Source organism: Triturus cristatus, chromosome 3_1, assembly GCF_964204655.1.
Source record: "Triturus cristatus chromosome 3_1, aTriCri1.1, whole genome shotgun sequence".
In the NCBI taxonomy this organism is placed as follows: Eukaryota; Metazoa; Chordata; class Amphibia; order Caudata; family Salamandridae; genus Triturus; species Triturus cristatus.
Window position 1 is genome coordinate 1,109,766,583 of NC_140583.1, and position 23,976 is coordinate 1,109,790,558.

The 23,976-nt window shown below is 47.8% G+C and overlaps 1 protein-coding gene across 5 annotated transcripts in view; it reads right to left on the reverse strand.

Annotated features, from left to right (window-relative positions):
• PTPN4 (protein tyrosine phosphatase non-receptor type 4) overlaps positions 1-23,976 on the reverse strand; it is a 1,082,125-nt gene that overhangs the window by 489,983 nt on the left and 568,166 nt on the right. For all 5 annotated transcript variants that reach the window (XM_085645981.1, XM_085645984.1, XM_085645983.1 and 2 more), the window contains 2 exons: positions 10,162-10,245; positions 10,015-10,071 (listed from right to left, as the gene is read on the reverse strand). In XM_085645981.1, the coding sequence (XP_085502107.1) occupies positions 10,015-10,071; positions 10,162-10,245 (141 nt within the window). The remainder of the gene's footprint in view (positions 1-10,014; positions 10,072-10,161; positions 10,246-23,976) is intronic.

Sequence of the window (23,976 nt, forward strand, 5' to 3'; positions counted from 1 at the left end):
GACATCTACTCAGTAAAGCAAACAAAACATAGCATTACTTTGAAGAAACACCAGGTATGAATGTCCACACTAGAAGAGGCAGAGAATCCTGGGAACCAAGCTGCATTAATAGCCCAAAAAGGCAGAACTGAGTGGAATCAAAGAAGTCAGAAATTAGATGAGCATGGTGGGAGACCTACTAGAGGACAATGGAAACGTATATAGCAGAAGCAATGCAGACACTATCTGTAATATCTGTAAATGGAAATGATGAACTTCTGATGACAGCAACGTGCGGCTTAATATTCGGGGTTGGTGTAGACTGCATGTGACTTACTTTCAGGAATGCACATTCTTGTGGATAATCTATCTAACCGCTGATTGTTCACCATGTGAATCCCAGGCACCAGACTGGATCTGCAAAATTACAATCGCTCCCACGCTCACACTATTGACACTAATGGGCAGTGCACCAGCTCTGGGTGTGAAGAAAGGGAGTCGCATATAAAAACCACCCAGGCACACTGAAACCAGTTTACCACCATTGTTTTCTGCTCCACCAGACTGACAAATGAGGATGCACAGTGAGCCAAATCTAAATTGGGACCCTTTTAAATGTAAAAGTCCATTCTAGGGGTAGGAGGGTGGGCAGTGAGGATGATATAGTTAGCTAGAGTTTTCATCAGAAAGAGATTTACAGAAGGCGGTTGAAAACCAGAGGGGAGCAACGAGAAGATTATAGGTTCCAAAGACAGGCACGTATTCCCCGTTTCCATACGAACGGTTTTATTGTGTGTGAAATATTCCTGGATCCTACATGACCTGTTCCAAAGAAGGAGGCACATTTATGCATCTTTGTATATATCGAATAATTGGAACTAACGTTTGAGTTATATATGATGAGGAAAACGAACATGCTTTAAATATGATATAAATGAGCCCTGATGAAGTTCATAACTGATATTTACAACGAAACGCGTTGGCTGGATAGTTTATTTATATCTGTGGATTTTCTGTGAGGATATATATATATATATATATATATATATATATATATATATATATATATATATATATATATATATATATATATATATCCGCATAGTCCATTTCTCCTGACCAAGTGGCTGCTTCTATGGTGGTGCGTTCGAGTACGGCAGGACCAAGCCATTTCGATTATGCCACACTTTCCCTGAAAGTGATTTTCTCACCGCACTCACTGCTCTGCATCTTCTTAAATCGAATAAGTACAATCCCTTCGTTTGTTGTAGTTCAAGGGTGTTTAATATCAAAGCTCACCAACACACCCCAACGAGTTTCAGCCTCAGCCAAGACCTTGTTCACGGGGGAAAAAAAACAACGTTGGCGATCTTTGATTTTAAACACCCTTGAACTACAACAAACAAATGGATTGTACTTATTCGATTTAAGAAGATGCAGAGCAGTGAGGAAATTTCTTTCAGGGAAAGTGTGGATAGAGATATAAATATCTAAATATACTTTTATTGGTGCCACGAGCTGTGGATTTGTTAATCTGTGCGGTATCCGTCACCGCATCATTGAGCACCCGATCGTGAGTGAAGGGGAGGAAAGACGGGAAGTGAGCGCGATATATATATATATATATATATATACATTTGTAAAGAATGTCTGAATGGCTACTGCGAACTGTTTTGAGCAACAATAAAATAGCCAGCAGAACGAACTACTGTGGTCCGTGCTCCTCCTTTTGCGGAGCGGAATGAGTGAGATGAGATACAATTACAGAAGTTAAGTAAACTGCTGTTCTGATGGATACTTATAATCACAAATTCTTGGGAACAGATATCAAAGATTTGGGGGGGGGGGGGGGGGGGGGGGGGGAGATGTGCGCATTTATACCACAAAGTACTGCAGACTGGACCAGGCAAAATCACGGTCCCTGCAGACCTTAGACTCAAGACAATAATGCTTGGTGTAAGTGTGGGAGTGGCCTGGTGATGTTAAACACAGGAATGCCCCTAGCAGGTTTTGAAGGTGGGTTAGTAGAAAGTCCATCAGTAGGCTGCTTCTTGGCCAGAGTGCAAGACATTTGAAACACAGGACAATCCATCTCTGCAAAGTTTGTTTTTGAATCACCTTCTCTTGCTTTGTCCTACCAAACCTAAAGAAACGTTTATCAGCCTAACAGAGCCCCCTATTGTGTCAATATAGCAGCTTGCCTTAGGTTCCAACCAGTGCAGCCTCTCCTCTTACTTAGAAGGAAGTGTCAAAGAGAAAACTGTGAGGAGCAGGACAGGCTGGAAACGTGACACTATATTTGGAAGAAAGGGCCACCAGTGTCTGAGGCACCAAAATGTCAGGGTAGAACATAGTGCAAGGTGTTAATTCCTCAAATGTATGCAGATCAATTTTGCATCACTGGTAAGTGAATGCAATAGGTCTGAAACAAATCAGAAACATCAGAGTGCAACTATGCATGGATTCAAAGGGTGTGCACATAAAAAAATATAAGCACCAAATAAAGATCCCAATGCGGAATAACAAAGGGCACAGATGGAACCATACGAGAAAACCGTTCAAAAAGACACAAGGACAACTGATCAGGTAAATGGAGAGGATTAAAGTGATGAGGGGTAGCTCTCAATCGTACCCACAGCAAGACCTTGCAGGGCAAAAGATACAAAGATATTTTAGCCTTAAGCGATCACTGTGTGGGTACTCGTACAATGCCACAAATTTAGCCCAGAGTAGATGGACTTTGTGGTAAGGCGTTGAGCCACAACCGGAACTTCTGGTGGCAACTCAAAACCACTTAGTTGGATCCACTCATCCTCCAGGGATGGAGATGTAGATTGTGGAGTAATGTGAAGCAGGACCCTGCCCTGACGAAGAGCAAATGGGGGACACAGACTCCATTTTAAAAGTTTAGAATACTACACCCTCACTGCCCATACAGGAATAGAAGGATGAGCTATGCTTGGGCCACCTTAGCCTTCTTCAGAATCAGTGACAGCAGAGGAAATGCATACAGCACGAAGAAAAAGTCTCATAGGGACCCTGGAAGAGGAATCTCCAAAGCGCAAAAGCCCAAACAATGCACATTCTTGGAAGCAGACAACAGACCTACCAAAGAGATGTACAACTCGGAAAATATGCATTGCGCCAACTTTAGATGCAGACGCCACTCGTGGTCATCAATGTAATAGTGATCTTGAGAGAACCTGCCTGATGACTGACAATGAGGGAAACACCATGCGTACGAGACTCCACACTGCCCTGTTTGATGTAGTACTACATTTTTTTGTTTGAATTTTTTTATTAGGGTTTTGCATACAACATTCCATAATGTACATCAAATATATCCTCGATGAATTACTTTTTACATCATTGTAAAGTATCATTACTGTTTACAAAGGGTTGATGTAGTACTACATGGAGGTCTTTTCAGTCCCTCAGGACCTGAACCGGGCTGCCCTTGATGAAAGGCAAAAAAAACTCCAGGGCAAGGCCAATGGCCTGAAGTTATAAAATATTGATTTTGCACCGCTACTCCATTCCACATATCGTCCAGAATAGAGGAGTATCACAACAACTAACTCTGGAAGGGGCAGGGAAAATGGTTTTCATCATGTCAGGTTGACCGTCACCATCCACATCTGAAGATCTCAGACTTCGAGGTACAAATGTGTTCAGGAAATCAACCTAAGTCCTTCAGCTGAGGAAAACCTCCACTACAGCACCCAAATGTGCTAACGAGCATGAAGCCCTAGCAGGACACATAGGCCCGGAGACCAAGTAGCATCAAACTAGTCTGCATTGGAACAAGGGATCACGCCAAAAGGACAAGTTACTTACCTTCAGTGACGCCTTATCTCGTACATACATGATCTAGATACAAATTCCTTACAGTAGATTTTCCCAGGAATCAGGCTGCATCCAGAAGACTTTTTCCTCGAGCAATACCCTTGAGTGCCGGTAGGTTGCATCAGGTGGTTCCGCATGACGGCAGAACCAGAGTCTGCGCCGGAAATGATGTCTGCGGCACCTACATATAGGCGCCACCTCGGCACGCTGACGCAAGTTACGTTTCATGACTTGCCACACCAGGAGAGCGGAGCCATGAAGTGCACTGACAGTGGTCTGTTTAGAACAAATAGGGCCCTGAAAGATATCAGCCCTGACCTTAAAAACCTGTGCACAGTGCAGGGAAGATGGGTGAGTCGGTAAGGAATCTGTGGCTAGATCCTGTCTCTACCAGATAAGGCATTACCGAAGGTAAGTAACTTGTCCATCTGATAGAGACATCTAGCCACAGATTCCTTATCTTAGAATAGTTACCATCCCCAGAGGAGAGATTGAGGATAAGATCAGACCAGGAAGTCCTGAAGGACAGAGCAGGCAAAAAGCCCGTACCTGTGGACTTGACTGTCCAGGTAGTAGTGCTTAGTGAACATGTGCAGTGATGCCCACAATGCTGCCTGACAAATGTCAAGAACTGGAATACCACGTTGCAACACTGTGGTCACAGCCTTAACTCTGGTGGAATGAGTTCTTAAGCCTTCAGGAGGCAGTTTCTTGGCCAGAGTGTAGAAATTTTGATGCAGGTTACAACTGACCACAAGATAGTTTTCTTCTGCACCGCACAACTTTTCTTTGATCCAAAGTACCCCACAAAGAGTTGGTCATCCATCCGGAATTCCTTAGTGCGGTCAAGGTGAAAAAACAACGATCTTTCTGGGTCCAGACAGTGGAGTTGCTCCTACTCTTTGAAGGGATGCAGAGGAGCATAGAAAATGGGCATGGTGACAAATTGTCCCATGTGGAATGGTGTCACTACTTCTGTAAGAAAGAGGCCCTAGTGTGAAGCAACAACTTATCAGGGAAGATGGTCAGGTAAGGAGGCCTGGATGACAGAGCCTAAAATTCGCTCACCCGCCTGGCAGAAGTTATTGCCACCAAAAAGGCTCTTTTGATCGTAAGCAGCTGGATGGGGCAGTTGTAAAGAGGTTCGAACGGAGCACACATGAGGAAGGTGAGAACTAAATTAAGGTCCCACTGAGGCATGATGAATGGGGCAGGTGGTAACATATGTACCAACACTTTAAGAAATCTATTTACAAAAGGGGGGTTTAAATAAAGAGGGTTGGTCTGGCAGGGCCAGAAGACATGCTTGCCTGCTGGGCAAGGGTCAAAATAAAGAGAAGGCTTTGAGAGAGGAAAGCAGAAAGCACCTTTTTCTACCACAAAATCAAAAGCATCTACGACAACTTCGACGAAGACAACCAAAACACTGAACCCTCACCAACCACCGCCTACACTCGGAAACCAGCGATTAACTACTGGACAGCCCTCACCACCGAAGACACACTGAAGACAATGACGTCAATCCACTAAGGGGCCCACACTGACCCCTGCTCCCACCACATCTTCAACAGAGCCGCCGACACCATCGCACCCATGCTCCGCCACACCAACCGCTCCCTGGCGACCACCTCATTCCCAGACGACTGGAAATACGCAGAGGTCAACCCCCTCCTAAAGAAAACCTCAGCGGACCCCACCAACCTCAAAAACTACAGACCAATCTCCCTGCTCCCGTTCCCAGCGAAAGTCACCTAGAAAGCCATCAACAGCCAACTCGTATTCATCGACTCCTCCCAATCTGGCTTCAGAAAAAAAAACACAGTATGGAAACCGCCCTCCTCGCCGCAACAGATGACATCAGCACTCTACTGGACAAAGGAGAAACAGTAGCCGCCATCCTCCTCGACCTCTCGGCGGCGTTCGACACAGTCTCTCACCGCACCCTAATACGCAGATTCTACGATGCAGGAATCCAGGACAAGACCCCCGACTGGCAGAATGCAGCGGGTCAGACTCCCCCCTTAACTCTCGGACCCTACACCTACAACCTGCGGAGTCCCCCAGGGCTCGTCCCTCAGCCCGACGCTCTTCAACGTATACATGGCTCCACTCGCTCCCATCATCAAAACCTACGGACTCAACATTGTGTCATACGCAGACGACACCCAAGTCATCCTCTCCCTATCCAACGAACCCAACACTGCCAGAAACAACTTTCGAGAAGGCATGGAAGCCGGCGCCAAATCAATGAAAAACAGCTGCCTACAACTAAACACCAACAAAACAGAAGTACTGATCATGGGCCCTAACCCCGATGCCTGGAGCAACACCTGGTGGCCCCCCGCCCTCAGAAACCCGACAACCCCCCTGGACCACACACGCACCCTGGGAATCATCCTGGACTCAGAGCTCAAAAAAACCGCCAGATCAACTCCATCTCATCTTCCTGCTTCCACACCCTCCGCCTCCTTCGTACGACCTTCAAATGGATCCCTCTCGAACGCCCAAAGACCGGCACTCACGCGCTGGTCACCAGCAGACTCGACTAAGGCAACGTACTCTATGCCGGAATAAACAAAAACCACATCCCCAAGCTACAGAACGCCACCGCAAGACTGGTCCTCAGCCTGCCAAATCACTGCCACATCTCCCAGCACCTGCGCATACTCCACTAGCTCCCCGTAAAGGTGAAAATCACCTTCAAGATACCCACACACACAAGGCCCTCCACGGCACTGGACCAGCATACCTGAACTGCCGACTCAAATTCCATGCACCCCAAAGGTGCCCAGCTCTCCTACGCCGTGGTCCCCCGCACCGGAAAGACCAGATCGGGAGGCTGCTCCTTCTTCATCGCGGCCAAAGCATGCAACGCCCTTCCGCTCCACCTCAGACAGACAACATCGCTCCCCATCTTCGCAAGAAACCTCAAAACCTGTCTCTTCGACCGACTCCCTCCTTGATGGAATGGAACCTGCACCCCCCCACCCTACCCCATGCGCCTTGAGACCCTTACTGGTGAGTAGTCGCACTTTAACAAATCCCTGATTATCTGTACATAATAAAGAAGGTAGGTACGGCTAAAGGGAGCACTGTGAACTGAAAGTGCTTGTGGCTACTGTGAACCGCAGTCAACACCGATGGGCAGGCAGGTCAGGAATGTAAAAATAGGCGTCCTGCAAGCCCAACTCTACCATCCAGTCTCCAGGGTCTGGGGCAGACAGAACCTGAGCGAGCATTTTGAACTTTTCCTTTTTTGAGGAAGTAGTTAAGGGCTCACAGATCTAGAACAGGACAAAGGCCCTTGTCCTTTTTCTGTACCAGAAACTAGCAGGAATAGCTACCACACCCTACTTCCTGCCCTGGGAACCTTCTATATGGCTCCCTAGGCGAAGAGAGTCCTGACTTACTTCTGAAGCAAGTTCAGGTGGTCCTTCATCAGCCGGTCGGAGGGATGGAGGGAAGAATAGTATCAAAGGGGAGGGAGCAGCCCTTTCAGATTATCTTAAGAACCTATTTGTCCAATGTGATGATTTGCCAGTGGTGGAGGTGATGCCTGACCCTGCCACCATGATCCAGAAGGGCCCCAACTAGGAAGGTTTGGAGGCTGCAGAGGGAGGAGTGGACTGACTCGACCTCTAGCTGCCCGACCCAAGGGGTAAAAATGAGCTGCACTCCGGCGACGCAGAGGTTCCTGAACTTGAGTTGGCTTATGGCTGGGATATGGCTGGCATGGATGAAAGCACCTTCCGTGGCCAAGAAAGGCAGACGGGGGTTCACAGAGAGGCCCAAAGACTTGGCCGTAGCCGGCGAGTCTTTAAAACGCTCCAGGGCCATGTCTGCCTGGTCTCCGAAGAGACGGGTGACATCAAAGGGCATGTCTATAAGGAAGCCTTCCATCCCCAAATAAGTAATAAGTTCTCAGTCAGGCGTGGCGTCGAACAGCCACCGTCTATAAAATCGCTCTGCCCAGCGAGTAGGTGGTGTCAAGCCCACAATGAGTGGTGAACTTTGCCACATCTCTCCTGTCTGATACCACTTTGGAGAGAATGGCCTGGGCCTCCTCTGGGACCTGAGACAGCACTTACGCAACCATTTCTCAAACAGTGAGAGTAATGGTCCAACAGGCATGCAGTGTTCATGGACAACAAAGCAAGGCTGGCGAAAGAAAAAAATCTTTTGCCCCAGCTATCCAACCTCTTGGATTTCCTGTCCAGGGGTGCAGAAAGGAATGCGCATTGTGAGGTAGAGGTTTGGACTACCAAGCTCTCGGGAGTAGGGTGGTAGGTGAGGAATGTAGGGTCACTGGGTGATGGCGGTTGACGCTGCCCAGGGCTCGGTCTGGTGCACCCATAACAGCCCTGGGGCTGCCTGTCTGGGTAACCATTAGGGCAACAAACCCTCTCTTGTAAAAAACAAAAAAAACCTAAGGGGAGCGCAACAATACCTTGCTAATCTAGAGGCTAATAGGGGAATAATAAGGCATTTTATAATGTGGCATCATCCCAGAGTTATTAAAATTGACCACCACACTAATCCCAAGCCAGGCTTCTGCTCTCTGCCCACGCAGCTGACTCTACGGGTCATGATAATTGCATCAGGAATGCCACCTCCTCCCTGAACATGCTTCTAGATCCAGGGGGTCACTTTATTTTTTAACTCCTGATAAGGCTCAGAAGAGGAGTTGGATAGATGCGGAGAATTCCCCAGAACAACTACATAAGGAGTTGCCTCAGGAGGCAAGTCAAGGATGTCCACAGAGTGCTGGGGCTGGGATGATGCCATGGGAATAGAAGAGCCCTCATCTACCATGATGGCATCCCCACCACATCTTCCAGACCTTGAAGGGGGAACAGGAACACCTTGAGAATGGCGGACATTAAACCAACAGTTCCTGTTTTGCCAAAAGCCTTGTATTATTTGTTAAGGTAAAGTCACATTCGAGCAACACAGTAATTCAATTTCTTGCTCAGAACATAATTGACCCCCCAAAAAACTGCCTAAAATGTACCCTCTTTAACATGCTGCTGAGTCTGGGAAATGTTTTCCATAGAGTTTGAAAAAGCCCAGTGATTACTGGATACTGGGAGAAAATAACGGGTGCACTGGAGAAATCGATGGACAGGACATACATTTTGAAATTCTGCTTACTTGGTCAAATTCCCCAACCTTGGGATAAAGGTAGGGAAGGGAAACATCCTTTATTACAAAGCCAGAATCACGCTGTGCCTTTACAATGCCTGCCAATAGATTGAACAAGTCGTTAAGGCGCATTCGTTTAGCACAGAAATCGCTGCAACAACTTGCTTTAGGGGGCGCATTGGTGGAGTGTTGGATTTTAAGTCCAACACCTTCCCTACCCTTCCGCAGACTGGAGTTGGAATAGTAAATTAAACTATTCCAAAGTCCAGTGCCCCCCTAAGGCAAGTTACGACTTTAGTACTAAAGGAATGCAACAGAGAAAGACAAGTCACCCTGAAGGCAACAACGTGTAAACCTGGAGTTTGATTGCTTTAAATTAAGGATGCTTCGAATGAATACTTTTGCTGTAAAGTTTTAACAACACACAATGGTTAGATGATTGTGCATAACTGTCGAGGTTATCAGCACGATGTGCAATACCTGTAAGATGTGGACTGTTGAGGCATTTGTACTGTATATACTTCAGAAAAAGCAATAAAAAATGTTGTGGGGAAAAAGTGGCTGAAAAGCTACAGAACTTGAAAAACATGTCAGCTGACATCCTTGCTTTGCACACACCTATGTTACCCATTGATGTCCAAGAAAAAGGGACAAACTCAAAGGTATTGCATGATTCAGTCTACCCACCACCCTAAATAATTCAGTTTAATTTTACATTGAAGAGTCATATCTCGAGGAAAATAAATATGCTTTAATGTCAAAAAGGAGTTCTTATTTCCAAAAAGATGCCCAGTGAACACTTACATACATTAACACACAGAGTTCCATAAAGCGTTAATAATAATACACAATATAGTCATTTAGGAGCAACAATAGTGTAATCGAAATACAAGTACGATACACCAGAAAATGATAGATTATGAAACTGATAAAATCACATTTCCCTTGCATGAAACATGGAATGGCTTTCTTTAACCAACAGTTAGTGCTTAACAATTACAGATAAAACTACTGACGATATAACAAATTTAGTATTCAATGACTTACAGATGTTCCCGGGGCCACCCTGGACACTATTACAGGCATTTTCTGATCATATCCACCCTACAAAAATAAAAGATAAATTGTGAAACACTACTGCTTCAACAAAAACAATCTAATGATGTGTCTGATTCAACAAATAAGGTTCCTGACCTTCACATTGAAACCGAACCTTCCATTTTCATCCGGTCTCATCCGAATCAAAACTAAGTTTTCTTGTGGTATCACTCCATTGGGCTATGGAAAAGAAAGATTTAAAAATCACAGCATTTGCGAAGAAAAATAAATGTATATTTATGAATTTTAACTGGAGTTGAACGAAATAGTCAATGCAGATGTTTTAAAAAAGGATGAACGTAAAGTCACATCATGTACTAGGCACAGAGAAAATGAAAGATTCTTAACTTTCAAAGGCAGCACCAGAAAATGTCAACCTAAAACCAAATAGTATTTGAAATCTATTGTACAGCAGAAAATACATCAACAAAACTGAATACAGATGTACACAAACACACATTCTAATTACGCACTGAAAGCATCCCTATTGGTGCAACAAGTTAAATTGCAGAGCGGAGCACATTTTTTAAATATAAAGGTTTTTTTCATTAAAGTAAAGTAGCACAATTTGAAAATAAGTCCATTTGAAACTGCCTAAATTATTTAATATGCACTGAACCTAACTTTTTCATTTAGTAATAGTGTGCTTTTATCCATAAGACAACTAGAAATATACACTTCTATACAGTAGTACTTAATGTGACACCAAGTAGATCAGATATTCTGACAGGGACAATGCATCCTTAAATGACTATTCAAATAGGTTTCGCTCTGTAACAAATCTGCAACGGTTTCCCTCAGGGTTACGGTTTCCAGCTTGGGTGAATTCGTGAATACATGCAATGATGGTACCAAAACTTGTTCCTGGATTAGGGTAGGATAGGTTTATGTTACTACTTTATCAAATTTATTTTGGAGAATCCAAAAGTCACAGCATAGCTCTAAAGTTTTTAAGCTTAACGAACAAGTTACTTACCTTCGGTAACGCATTATCTGGTAGAGACTATCTAGCTGCAGATTCCTTACCTTTAAATTTCCCAGGCGTCGGGCTGGATCTAGAAACTACTGCTGAGCAATATCCCTTGCGCGCGACGTTAGGTGGGTCCATTTGCCTCCGCGTGACGTCGTTGGTTATGACGTCGCGGTGCCTATATAGGTGCCACACAGATGCGCAGATGTCAGTACTTCTCGTTTTTTTTTACGCCATAAGCACAGAGCCACGAAGTGACTGACGTAAACGTGTGCAAAAACTAGGGCCCTGAAAGGGGAGTAACCCTAGTCCTACCACATCAATCCGCAAAGCGGGGAGGCATGGGTGGCGCTGTAAGGAATCTGCAGCAAGATAGAGTCTCTACCAGATAATGCATTACCGAAGGTAAGTAAATTGCTTATCTCATAGAGACTTCTAGCTGCAGATTCCTTACCTTTGAATCAGATACCCGAGCCATACCATCCCAGCGGTGGGTTGGGGACTCATGACTTAGTCGCAGTCTGGGCCCTTTATCCCTCAGGGGGCTGCTTCTTCGCCAAGGCATAAAAGATTTTAATGCAGAGAACAACCCAGCGAGATGGTTCTTTTCTGCACTGCCTTTCCCTTCTTTGCTCCCACATACCCCACAAAGAGTTTGTCATCCACCTGGAACTCTTTTATGCGGTCAAGGTAGAATGACATCATTCTTTTTGGGTCCAGTCGGTGGAAACACTCCTCTTCCTTAGAGGGATGTGGGGGAGCAAAGAAGGAGGGCAAAGCAATGGATTGGCCCAAGTGAAATGGGGGTCACAACTTTTAGTAAAAATGATGCCCTGGTGCGAAGCACCACTTTGTCAGGAAAGGACATAAAATAAGGAGGCTAGATGGATAACACCTGCAATTCACTCGCCCTCCAAGCCGATGTAAACACCACTAAGAAGGCTGTTATTTATGATGGTCAACAGCCGGAGGGGGCAATTGTACAAAGGCTCGAAATGAGCGCACATCAGTTAAGTGAAGACCAAATTAAGGTCCCATTGCAGCATACTAAGGGCGCGGGTGGAAATAAATGAGCCAGCCCTTTTAGAAATCTATTTACAATAGGAGATTTAAAGAGAGAAGACTGGTCTGGCAGCCGCAAAAAAGCAGACAGAGCAGAAAGATAACCCTTGAGAGTTCCCAAAGCAGAGCCCTGCCGGGCAAGGGTTAGAATGAATAAAAGGACAGTAGAGAGGAGTAGAAAGAGGGTCAATAGACCTCTCTGAACAGTATAAAACAAATTTCTGCCAACGGCAGGCGTATACTGTCTTAATGAAGGGCTGCCTGGCCGCCAGAATAACATTACAAACTGCGGGAGGAAGGTCAAAAGCCATCAACTCTCGCTGCCCAATCTCCACACATGGGAGGTGCAGCGTTGACAAGTTCAGGTGAAGAACCCTCCCCTGCTGCTGCGACAGAAGATCCTCCCACAGGGGCAGCCTGATCGGAGGATCGACACTCATGCTCAGAAGCTCTGGATACCAGACTCTCCTTGCCCAATCCGGTGCCATAAGGATGACTTGGGCCCAGTCGCTTCTGATCTTCTTCAGAACCCTGGGCAGGAGTGGTATGGGCGGAAAAGCGTACAACAGGCCTTAGCTCCACTTGCAATGAAATGCTTTGGAGAGCGATAGCCGCCTTGGAAACTCCAGCGCGCAGTACTGCTGACATTGACAGTACTCTCTGACTGGGGAGGACATTCGTGATCCTGAAGGCACCGACGGCTGAGGTCGTCTGCCCTGGTGTTCAGAGAACCTGCCAGGTGTTGAACCACCAGGGTTATGCCCTGCTGTTCCAGCCATGTCCAGAGACGCAGGGCCTCTCGACAAAGGGTCCACGATCCCACCCCGCCCTGCTTGTTGCAGTACCACATGGCGGTGGTTTTGTCTGTGAACACCTGCACCAGCTACCCCTTTACAGAGGGAAGAAATGCTTTCAATGCCAACCAAATCGCTTGGAGCTCCAACAAGTTTATGTGGAGCCCTGTCTCTGCCGGAGACCAGTGACCCCTGGATCTCAACCTCTCCCATGTGGCCGCCCCATCCCAGAAGTGACACATCCGTCACAACTGTGAAATCTGGTTGAGGAAGGGAGAGAGGTCCGTCGCTGACCCAATCGCGGTTCATTAACCACCACTGCAAATCCTTCGCAGTTCCTTCCGAGATCTGAACCACTTTGGTGAGATTTCCCGGATGCTGTTCCCATTGGAACTTCAAGTCCCACTGCAGAGGCCGCAATCGCCACCTGGCATGTCTTACCAGCTGGATGCAGGAGGCCATGAGACCCAACTGCCTCAGTCAACCTCACCGAAATCCAGGATAGAGGCTGAGAAATTGGAATCATAACCTGAATATCCTGGACTCGTTGCTCAGGAGGATAAGCCCGAAACTGCACTGTGTCCAGAACAGCTCCGATGAAAGGAAGCTTCTGAGAAGGAGTCAGGTGTGACTACGGCAGGTTTATAGAGAACCCCAGCGAATGCAGGAGGTCTGCCGTAGTTTGAAGGTGTGAGATGACTGCCTGGGGTGAGGATGCCATCAACAGCCAGTCGTCTAGGTAGGGAACGAATATGCTACTTACCAGTATGCATCTGTTCTTGGCATGTAGGGCTGCTGACATTCATATCTGTGCATAGATCGCCGCCTAGTGTTGGGTCCGGATGATTGCACATTGTTGTCCTGGAAGAGTCTTCGAAGTATCACGAGATCGGTGGCTCCTCCCCTGGACTACAGTGCGCATGGGCATTCCCTCCATCCTCAGATTGTTTTTCGCCATTGTGGCATAGATGGAGTGTAATACAGTGAATGATGACCATGCTAACTAGTAATTACTGAATGCTACAGCTGCTACAGGCGCCGGGGAGGAGGGTGGGCGATATGAATGTCAGCAGTCCTACATGCCAAGAACAGATGCATACTGGTAAGTAGCATATTCGGTTTGAGGCATGTGGGCTGCTGAATTCATATCTGTGCATAGATTATATAGCAGTCCCTCCATTTAGCTGCGGCTACCCGTGCCAGCTGCAGCAGTCTGAAAAAGAGTTTTGAGAACAGCCTGTCCTACAGCTGCTTGCTGTCGTGAGAGTACATCTACACAGTAGTGTTTGGTAAAGGTATGTATAGTGGACTATGTGGCTGCTCTACATATCTCCTCTAAAGGAATATTTCCCAGGAAAGCCATGGAGGCCCCCAACTTTCGTGTGGAGTGGGCTCTTGGAGGAATTGTTAGCTTGCGCTTCGCTTTTTCATAGCAAATTTGTATACACTTAACTATCCACCGAGCTATTCCTGCTTTGGAAATGGGGTTGCCTTTGTGCTGCGGAGAAAAGGCAACAAATAGTTGTTTTGTCTTCCTGAAACCTTGTGTTCTATCAATATAGTACATGAGAGCTCGTTTGACATCAAGTGTGTGGAGCATTCTCTCTGCTACATTCTCAGGATTAGGATAAAACACTGGTAGTTCTATGGATTGGTTCATATGGAACTGCGAAACTACCTTGGGCATGAAAGTAGGGTTGGTGCGTAGTACGACCCTGTTTGCATGAACTTGTATAAATGGCTCTTGAATGGTCAGTGCCTGAAGTTCACTAAATCGTCTCAGCGAAGTAATGGCAACTAGGAAAGCTACCTTCCATGTTAGAAATTGAATCTCACAGGAGTGTAGAGGTTCAAAAGGTGGTCCCATGAGTCTGGTGAGGACCACATTTAAGTTCCAGACTGGTGATGGGGGGTGTCTGGGGGAAATCACACGTTTGAGGCCCTCCAGGAAAGCTTTGATGGCAGGCACTTTGAACAGTGAGAGGTGCTGCCTGTTCTGAAGGTAAGCTGCTAGTGCGGTTAAATGTATACGGATGGAATTGTATGCCAGATTGCATCTGTACAAGTGTAATAAATAACAGATAATGTTTTGAGTTGACGCATCCAGCGGATTTATGTCATTTTTACAATAAATGACAAATCTTTTCCATTTGGCAGCATAGCATGCTCTGGTAGTGGGTCTCCCTGCCTCCTTGATAATATTCATACATTCTGGAGGCAAGTTTAGGTAGCCAAACTCTTAAGATCTCAGGAGCCAGATCGCCAGGTTCAGCTGTTGCGGATCTGGGTGCTGAATTTCGCCATGGCTCTGCGTTAAAAAAGTGTTGGTGTGAGCCGTAGCCTTTGATGCGGTACCACGGAGAGTTCCAGAAACGTGGTGTACCACGGCTGACGTGCCCACGTTGCAGCAACCAGGATGAGCGTCATCGAGTGTTGCTTGAGTTTGCGTGCCACCAGCGGTATTAATGGTGCTGGGGGAAAAGCGTACGCAAATCTGCCTGACCAGTTCATCCATATCGCATTGCCCTGCGACTGTGGATGTGGGAACCTGGCGGTAAAGCTTTGGCATTTTGCGTTTTCCTTTGTGGCGAATAGGTCTATCTCTGGATGACCCCACTGTTTGAAGTACGGCTGGAGTACTGATGGGTGTATCTCCCACTCGTGCATTTGGTGGCTGTGTCTGCTGAGCAGGTCTGCCATCTGGTTGTCCTTGCCCGGGAGGTGTTCCACCATGAGGAAGATGTTCCTCTGAATGGCCCACTTCCACATGCTCTGAGCCAGATGAGACAACTGTGGCGAGTGTGTTCCTCCCTGCTTCTGTATGTAGTACATGGCGGTTATGTTGTCCGTTCGGATCAACACGACCTTGTTGCACAAGTGTACTTTGAATGCTTTCATTGCAAGGAAGATTGCCATTAGTTCCAAAAGGTTGATGTGCATCCTCCTCTGTTGCGTAGTCCATAGTCGCTGCACTGTGTAATGGAGTACATGAGCTCCCTATCCCTGGAGAGACGCATCCGCCGTCAGTATGATTTGTGGAACAGGCTCCTGGAACGGTCGGCCCTTGCAAAGGTTTTGTGGATTCTACCAATGCAGAGAGTTGTATGCCCGACCGCTCACCAACACTAGGTCTTTCAACTGTCCGTGGGCCTGATTTCACTGACGTGCTAAGCACTCCTAAAGAGGGCGCATATGTAATCTCGCGTGCGGGACTATGAAGATGCAGGAGACCATCATGCCTATCAACTGCATAAACACTCGTGCCTGTAGTGAGTGTTGAGGTTTGAACTTTTTTATGAGCAACTGCATGCTGTTGATCCTCACTGAATTGGGCTGTGCTGTGGCTGCCAGAGTGTTTATGGTCGCGCATAGGTACTGCTGTACGTGGGAGGGTTGAAGGTGGGACTTTGGATAATTCAGTGAGAATCCCAGGCTGTGAAGAAGGTGAATAGTGCGGGACATGTGGTTGGCACACTGCTGGGCTGACTTTCCCTGGATAAGCCAGTCGTCCAGATACGGATAGACATGCATGTGCTGTCTCCTTAAGTGTGCCGCTACTGTCGCTAGGCACTTGGTGAACACTCTGGGTGCCGTTGTTACTCCGAAAGGGAGGACCCTGAACTGGTAATGTTGATTTAGAACAGTGAACCGGAGATATTTTCTGTGTGATGGGTGTATGGGTATGTGGAAATACGCATCTTTGAGATCTAGTGTTGCGAGAAAATCTCCCTGACTGAGTAACGGTAGCACTTGTTGCAGAGTGAGCATGTGGAAATGCTCTGACAAAATATAATGGTTTAGAGGTCTTAAATCCAGTATGGGTCTGAGAGACCCATCCTTTTTGGGGATTAGGAAATACAGTGAGTATACCCCCGATCCGTGGTCTTTCGCAGGCACGAGTTCTATGGCTCCTTTTTGGAGCAGACTGAGAACTTCCTGTTGGAATAAGTGCAAGTGCTCTGCGGACATATGATGGTGTCTTGGTGGTATGTTGGGTGGAGTGGACGTGAACTCCAGACAATAACCGTACTGGATAATACCTCTCACCCACCTGTCTGTAGTGATGTATTCCCAGAGCGGCAGGAACTTTTGGAGTCTCCCCCCCCCCCCCGACAGGTGTTACGTGGTCGGGGGGCAGTGACAAGGCGTCACTGTTTGTTGGTGGCGGAGGACCTGGAGCTGTTGTTTCCGCGGCCTCTGCCTTTGACGTTGTTTCCACGGTATCCACCTCTATTATTTTTATTATAGGTGGTTTGTGTACCTCCTTTAGAGAACAGCGACTGTTGGGAGTTCTGGTTCTTAGATGGTCCTCTGGTGCTAGAGCGACGAAAAGACCCACTCCTAAACTGCTGTGATTGCAGAGCCCCCATAGACTTTGCAGTCTCCGTATCTTTTTTGAGTTTTTCCAAGGTGGTGTCAACCTCAGGGCCAAAGAGGGAGTCAGGGTTGACAGGTTGATTGAGGATAGTGGTTTGTATTTCAGGTTTGAATCCTGAGATTCTCAACCAAGCATGCCTTCGCAGCAGGACGCTGGTGTTGATGGCCCTAGCTGCAGTGTCAGCTGCGTCAAGAGCACACTTAATGGAAGCGTTGCTAATAAGCTTCCCCTCTCTAATAAGTGACTCTGCTCCTTCCTTATACTGATCTGGGAGGTGCTGTAGTAGTGTTTCTAGGGTATCATAATGCACCCTATCGTATCGAGCCAGAAGTGCCTGAGTGTTGGCAATTCTCCAGATGTTAGCTGCCTGGGCAGCAACCCTCTTTCCAGATGTCTCCAAGACCTTAGACTCCTTGTCGGGGGGAGGAGCATCACCCGTTGTCTGAGAGTTGGCTCTCTTCCGAGCATTGGAAACCACCAATGAGTCCAAAGGCAACTGTCCTCTTATATAGGCAGGGTCCACAGGAGCTGGCCTATATTTATTCTCAATTCTAGGGTTGAGAACCCTAGCCCTTGTGGTCTCCTTAAAAATGTCATTGGCTTGTTTGAGGACCCCCTTCAGCATAGGCAGAGTTTTAACAGATCTTTCTGATGTAGAGAATGTATCCATTAGAAAGTCGTCTTCAATAGGATCAGTGTGGAGCTGTACGTCATGATTGGTAGCAGCTCTTTCAATTAATGCATTAAAAGCAGCAGTATCCTCTGTAGGAGATGTTTTCACCACATATGCCTGTGTGTCTGGAGCAGTATTTTCCCCTGCACCAGTATTGTCCACCCAAGGCTGGGTTTGATCTTCAGGGTCAGTGTCCACAGGATAAGTGTCCTCCATATCACCATGATCTCCAACATCTATATCAGAGTGTGTTGGTGAGAATGACTGAGGTTCTGGGGCACAATATTGAATATGTTCCACCAGAATTGGTGATGTGGCTCTTTTCTTCTTTAATGGAATCTTGTATGGCTCTATTGGTGTCTCTGGTACTATTTTCCTCTTGTAAATGGAAAGTTTACAAGTGTTGGCGTCGATGAATTGCCTCGGATTCTCATGTTCGTGAGGTACTGCCACAGTTTTTGGTCCCAGTTGAATTTCTGTCTGTGCATTGACCTTTTTCTTCGGGTCGACACCGTCTTGCGGGTTGGGACCTTTCTTGGCGTCGAACATCTTCGGTCGCACCGCTGGCGGGAGCCCGAACTTGATGTGCGTCGACGCAATGTGCTGACTGTCTTCGGCTGGGGGGCTATGGTTGCGCCCGGCATGGAAGCTTTGTCGTGGATGCGTGCCAACGACTCCGACACCTTCTGCTTTACAAAGGGAGAGAGTGTGGATTGGACACGGTCCCTCGACGCCTTCTTCGTTGTGGCATCAAACCCTGTACCCGACGTCGGTTTCTGGACACGATGGGAATGGGTTGGCTCTTAAGGGTCACTCTCCATCTCGGAGTGGACGATCCTCGGCGCCGATAGTTTCGGGTCGGCAACCTTGACCTTGATCTTCGGTGTCGCCCTCGGCTCGACGTTCCCATGACATTTGTCGGCGTCGACCGCCTTCTTTGGTGTCTTCGGCTCCGAGGGCTTCGAGGCCTTGTTGCCGATGAGAGACTCTTTCCCTTTCGGTTTCGATTTCGGTGCCGCCGCCTTCAGTTTCGATTCCCGTTGATCGAGTGATGGCGTTTTCGATACCGATGGCTCTTTGGGATAGTTCGACGCCGGGCCTTTATGCGGGGCGGAAGAACGAGAGGAATGGTCTTGGGTAAGGCCTTGTGGCGATTCCGCGACCTGAGCCTTATCAAGTGACTCCGTGGGCCCTGTGCCGACCTGTGGGCCTAGCTCATCTTCCGAGCCATCCTCTTCGGCCCCAAGGGCCCCTTCGTCGTCTCCTACCTGTTTGACGACGTCTTCTTCTTCTAATATATGTTCGTCTTCCGCATCATAGTCGGACTCGCGCTCCGACGCCGTATCCGATATCTCTGCCCGAGCTTCAAGGTCCACGACCTCCTCATCTTCGGTCCCGAAGATGTTGTGCGGGTTCGGCGCCGCTTTCTGCGCCTCGAGCCGAGCTGCTCGACGAATGCGAAGGGTTTTCTTTGAGCGAAACCTGGAACACGCCATACAGGTGGCTTCGTCGTGGGTTGGAGAGAGGCACTTGTTGCATACCGGGTGCACGTCGATGCGAGCATACTTCGCGTTGCACAGAGGGCAACGCTTGAAGGGGCTATTGGAAGTCTTTGGTTCCATCGTCGATCCCGCTCGGGCCTTGGACGTCGAAGGGCAAATAGCTAACTTCGATAAAATAACTCGGCGCCGAACGAAAACAATACCGACGAGTAGAGGCCTAACAACTCTAAGAGCTAAGATTAGGACATCCGAACCCAATGGCGGAAAAAAACAATCTGAGGATGGAGGGGATGCCCATGCGCACTGTAGTCCAGGGGAGGAGCCACCTATCTTGTGATACTTCGAAGACTCTTCCAGGACAACAATGTGCAATCATCCGGACCCAACACTAGGCGGCAATCTATGCACAGATATGAATTCAGCAGCCCACATGCCTCGAACAGACTGAAACTCCTAACCTGCGCAGATGAGCTGCAACCACCGCCATCACCTTGGTGAACACCCGAGGGGCACTGGTAAGACCAAAGTGGAGCACGGTAAACTAAAAGTGCTCGTGGCCTACCTTGAACCACAGGTAACACCTGTGGCCCGACAGGATGGGAATGTGAAAATACGCATCCTGCAGGTCCAACGCCACCATCCAGTCTCCTTGGTCTAGGGCAGACAAGACCTGAGCCAATGTGAGCATTCTGAATTTCTCCTTTTTAAGGAAGAGATTGACGGTCTGAAGATCTAAAATGGGTCAAAGCTCCTCGTTCTTCATTGGAATCAGAAAGTAGCAGGAATGACAGCCACTGCCTACTTCTGAAACTGGGAACCTTTCTATAGCTCCTTTGGCCAAAAGAGCTGTAACTTCCTCTTGGAGCAACTTTAAATGCTCCTCCGCCAGCCGTTCCTGAGCTGGCGGAATAGGAGAAGGACAAGAAATGAAAGGAAAGGAAAGGAAGAGGATAGCCCTCCTGGACGATCTGCAAGACCTACTTGTCTGTTATAGAGCTTCGTAATCATAATGTATTGATTACGTTGAACCTGGTAACGGTCTTTCCTTAATGTGACTGTTAGCAAACATTATTGTAACTAAAGTCTACAATTTAGCAAAGGTTTATAGATAAGTACTATGCACTGACAGGTAAAAGTTGCAAAAAGAGAGAAAAGTGACTCGAGGTACCACTCTCTCCATTGCTGCGCTGGCTGGCGCGGAAAAAAAAGAACCAACGTCCGCGCGCTGGGGCGGCGTTTAAGTAGATACAGCGACGTCATTACGGTGACCACAACGCCAATGACGAACGCGAAGTCGGCCGACGCCACCTACCGGCGCCCAGAGGCATTGCTGAAGAAAAATTCTCCAGATCCAGTCTGACGGTGGGGGTAATTCTAAGGTGAGGAATGCATAACTAATCGTCTTGCAGATTCAAGAATCTAACATTTTACATTAAACTGCTTGTTGGTTATTGTTGTCATCTGACATTTGTATAGCACACAATTTGTCATTAGTAAGGATTTGAAGTGCTTTAAACTCATCGACTGCTACCGATTCCTACTTACTATCGCTTCTGACAATTATTCCATGTGAAAGTGAAGACAGGGTCAGGATATTCTGGACAACTCCTTGCCAAAATAGGCACATTCTACTATAAAAATAAGCTACAGGGCATGCAGAGTGTTTTACTGCCCATAATACATATATATATTTTTTTAACAACAAATTTTATTTGGTCATTTTTCAATACATTGGGCAACAGCCCCACAGTGGCACGATGAATCATTTGAACAATATGTGCATCAATAACCATTTCTGTGAAAAGAAACAAACCCTGCTGTACAAGCAGGTAAAATAATAATCTAAACAATATGCAGACAGTGGTCCAATTTTGAGGTAAAATACATAAAATACAGACATGCCTCGCACTCAACCCTCCGACGAACCCCACCAACCCAGATGAAGGTGCACTCCCCTCGAACGCTGGATGAACGACTGCGCCAACACCGTCACCCCGCTGAAAAATCCCACCATTAGAAACACCAGCAGAAGAGTCAGCTGGTTCACCCCGGAACTCCGACTCAAAACGCACCTGCCGGAAACTGGAAAACATATGGCACAGCGACAAGACGCCAGACAGCCGCACTGCCCACAAAGACGTCATCCGCAACCACCACCACCTTATCAGGACCGCCAAAAGAACCTCCTTCACAAACCGCCTTGACAACAATGCACAAAACAGCAAGGAGCTCTTCACCATAGTGAAGGAACTCTCCAACCCCAGCTCCAACGTCAACGACATCCCACCATCGCAAGCCCTGTGCGACTCCCTCGCCACCTTCTTTCACCGGAAAATCACCGACATCCATGACAGCTTCAGACCCCGGACGACCCCTGCCGACCACACCACACCACACCACACCCCACCAACCACGACACCCTGACAACCTGGGCCAATGTGAGCATCGAGGACACTATCAAGACCATGGGAACAACCCCCATCAGACCCTCTCCCGCACCACATCTTCAACAAAGCCAGCAATTCCATCGCACCCCACCTGCACAAAATCATCAACCTCTCCTTCGAGACCGCCACCTTCCCCGAGAACTGGAAGCACGTAGAGATCAACGCCCTACTGAAGAAACCCAAGGCGGATCCGAGAGACCTCAAGAACTTCCGCCCCATCTCCCTGCTTCCGTTCCCAGCAAAGGTCAGAGAAGATAGTAAAAACCCAGCTAACCCGTCACATCGAAGACAACAACATCCAGGACCCGTCCCAAACAGGTTTCCGCAGCAACCACAGCACCGAGACCGCCCTCATCGCCGCCACAGACCTCAGGATCCTGCTAGACAACAGCGAGATGGCGGCCCACATCCTCCTGGACCTCTCCGCCGCCTTCGACACCATTTGCCATCACACACTACGCACACGCCTCCACGACGCAGAGATCTGCGACAAGGCCCTGGACTGGACCACCTCCTTCCTCTCTGGCAGAACTCAGAGTCCACCTCCCCCCGTTCCGATGCCTCCGAGATCATCTGCGGTGTCCCTCAAGGATCTTCCCTCAGCCCGGCGCTGTTCAACGTCTAAATGGCACCCCCCCCCCCCCAGCGCCTTGGAACCCTCACGGGTATGTAGTGCGCTTTACAAGTTATGTGATTGATTGATTGATTCAGCAGATTCAAAATATATAACCCAGTAAAATAATGAAGCAGTCAGGCGATAAAAACTTGAGGGACACATGGCAGGGAGCAGAGGAAGCAACTCAGGAGGAGTCCTCAGGAAGGGGGGGGGGGGGGGGGGGACGATTCCACGATAAGCCCTCCATCGCGTCCATACCTTGCAATGTTACTGAGGGCAGCCCCTAGCCTCAAATACAGCAATCTCGGCTCCCATACACCTATCCAATTTGGACTTCCATTTACCTATAGTCGGAGGAGATGATGCCTTCCATCCCTGTGCTATGTCCCTTTGGCTATAGTAGGGGCAAGGAACAATAGATGTTGTTTGTATCTATTCCCCCTAACGTCATCAGAGGAATGTAACAAAAACAGCCGTGGGTCCAATGGGAGCACCCATCCCAGCACCTCATTAAGACATGGCCTAACTCTGTTCCAAAAGGGCTGTAGAGCGGTGCAAGTCCACACCGTATGGAAGAAAGACCCGCCTTTTCTGCCACACCGCAGACACTCTGGGGACTGAATGACTCCCATTCGCCACAGTCGTACCCTCATGTAATACACTATGTAAATATTTGAATTGGATGAGCCTGTAACGTGTGGAGACCGCTGCGCCCCGCGGACTAGCAATCGCTTCAGCCCAATCGTCATCCGTCAATTCGGGAATGTCTGCCTTCCAGGCTAGTCGGGTCTTGTCCAGAGTGGTGGGAGTGTGTGTCGTCGGTGTTTGGTATATTTGCCTGATTTTGTGTAGTCCAAGGTCTCCCATCAACAGGAGACCCTCTAGGGGTTGGAACTCAGGGAGAGTCTCCATATGTCGGATCTGGGGAGAGAGTGCGTGTCAGAGCTGTAAAAATTTATAAAAATTGTGACTTTAAATCCGTCTGTAGTTGCTGGAATGATTTTAAGGTAGTGCCCTTCACAACAGCTCCCAGGGTAGAAATCTCCACCAGGTCCCACCCCCGGAACCCTCTCAATGTGTTAGCAGTTCTAAGGTATGTACCATGCCACAAGGGGATCTGTCGAGTAAGTCGCCCTTTCCATCCCATTTGTCTGGTCTTGGCCCTCCATAACTGGATGGCTTGTCTGCCAGCAGGTGGTAAATGATCTAGCCTTGTGTAGCTGTATAACAAGTGAAGTAGGTGGGAAAATTATACCATAGCTCATTGATTACGAGGATGTGAGATGCGACGTAGTATGAGTAAATGTCAGCAGCCGCGATCCCCCCACAATACGTAGATTGTGCGCAGGCGCGGAGCGCCACACAAACAGCTCCACCGCCCCAGAGAAACTGGTTTTGTATTGCGTTTACCTGAGCAAACCACGTGCGAGGGATAGGATAGGGGAAATTTTGGAGGCGATATAAGATCT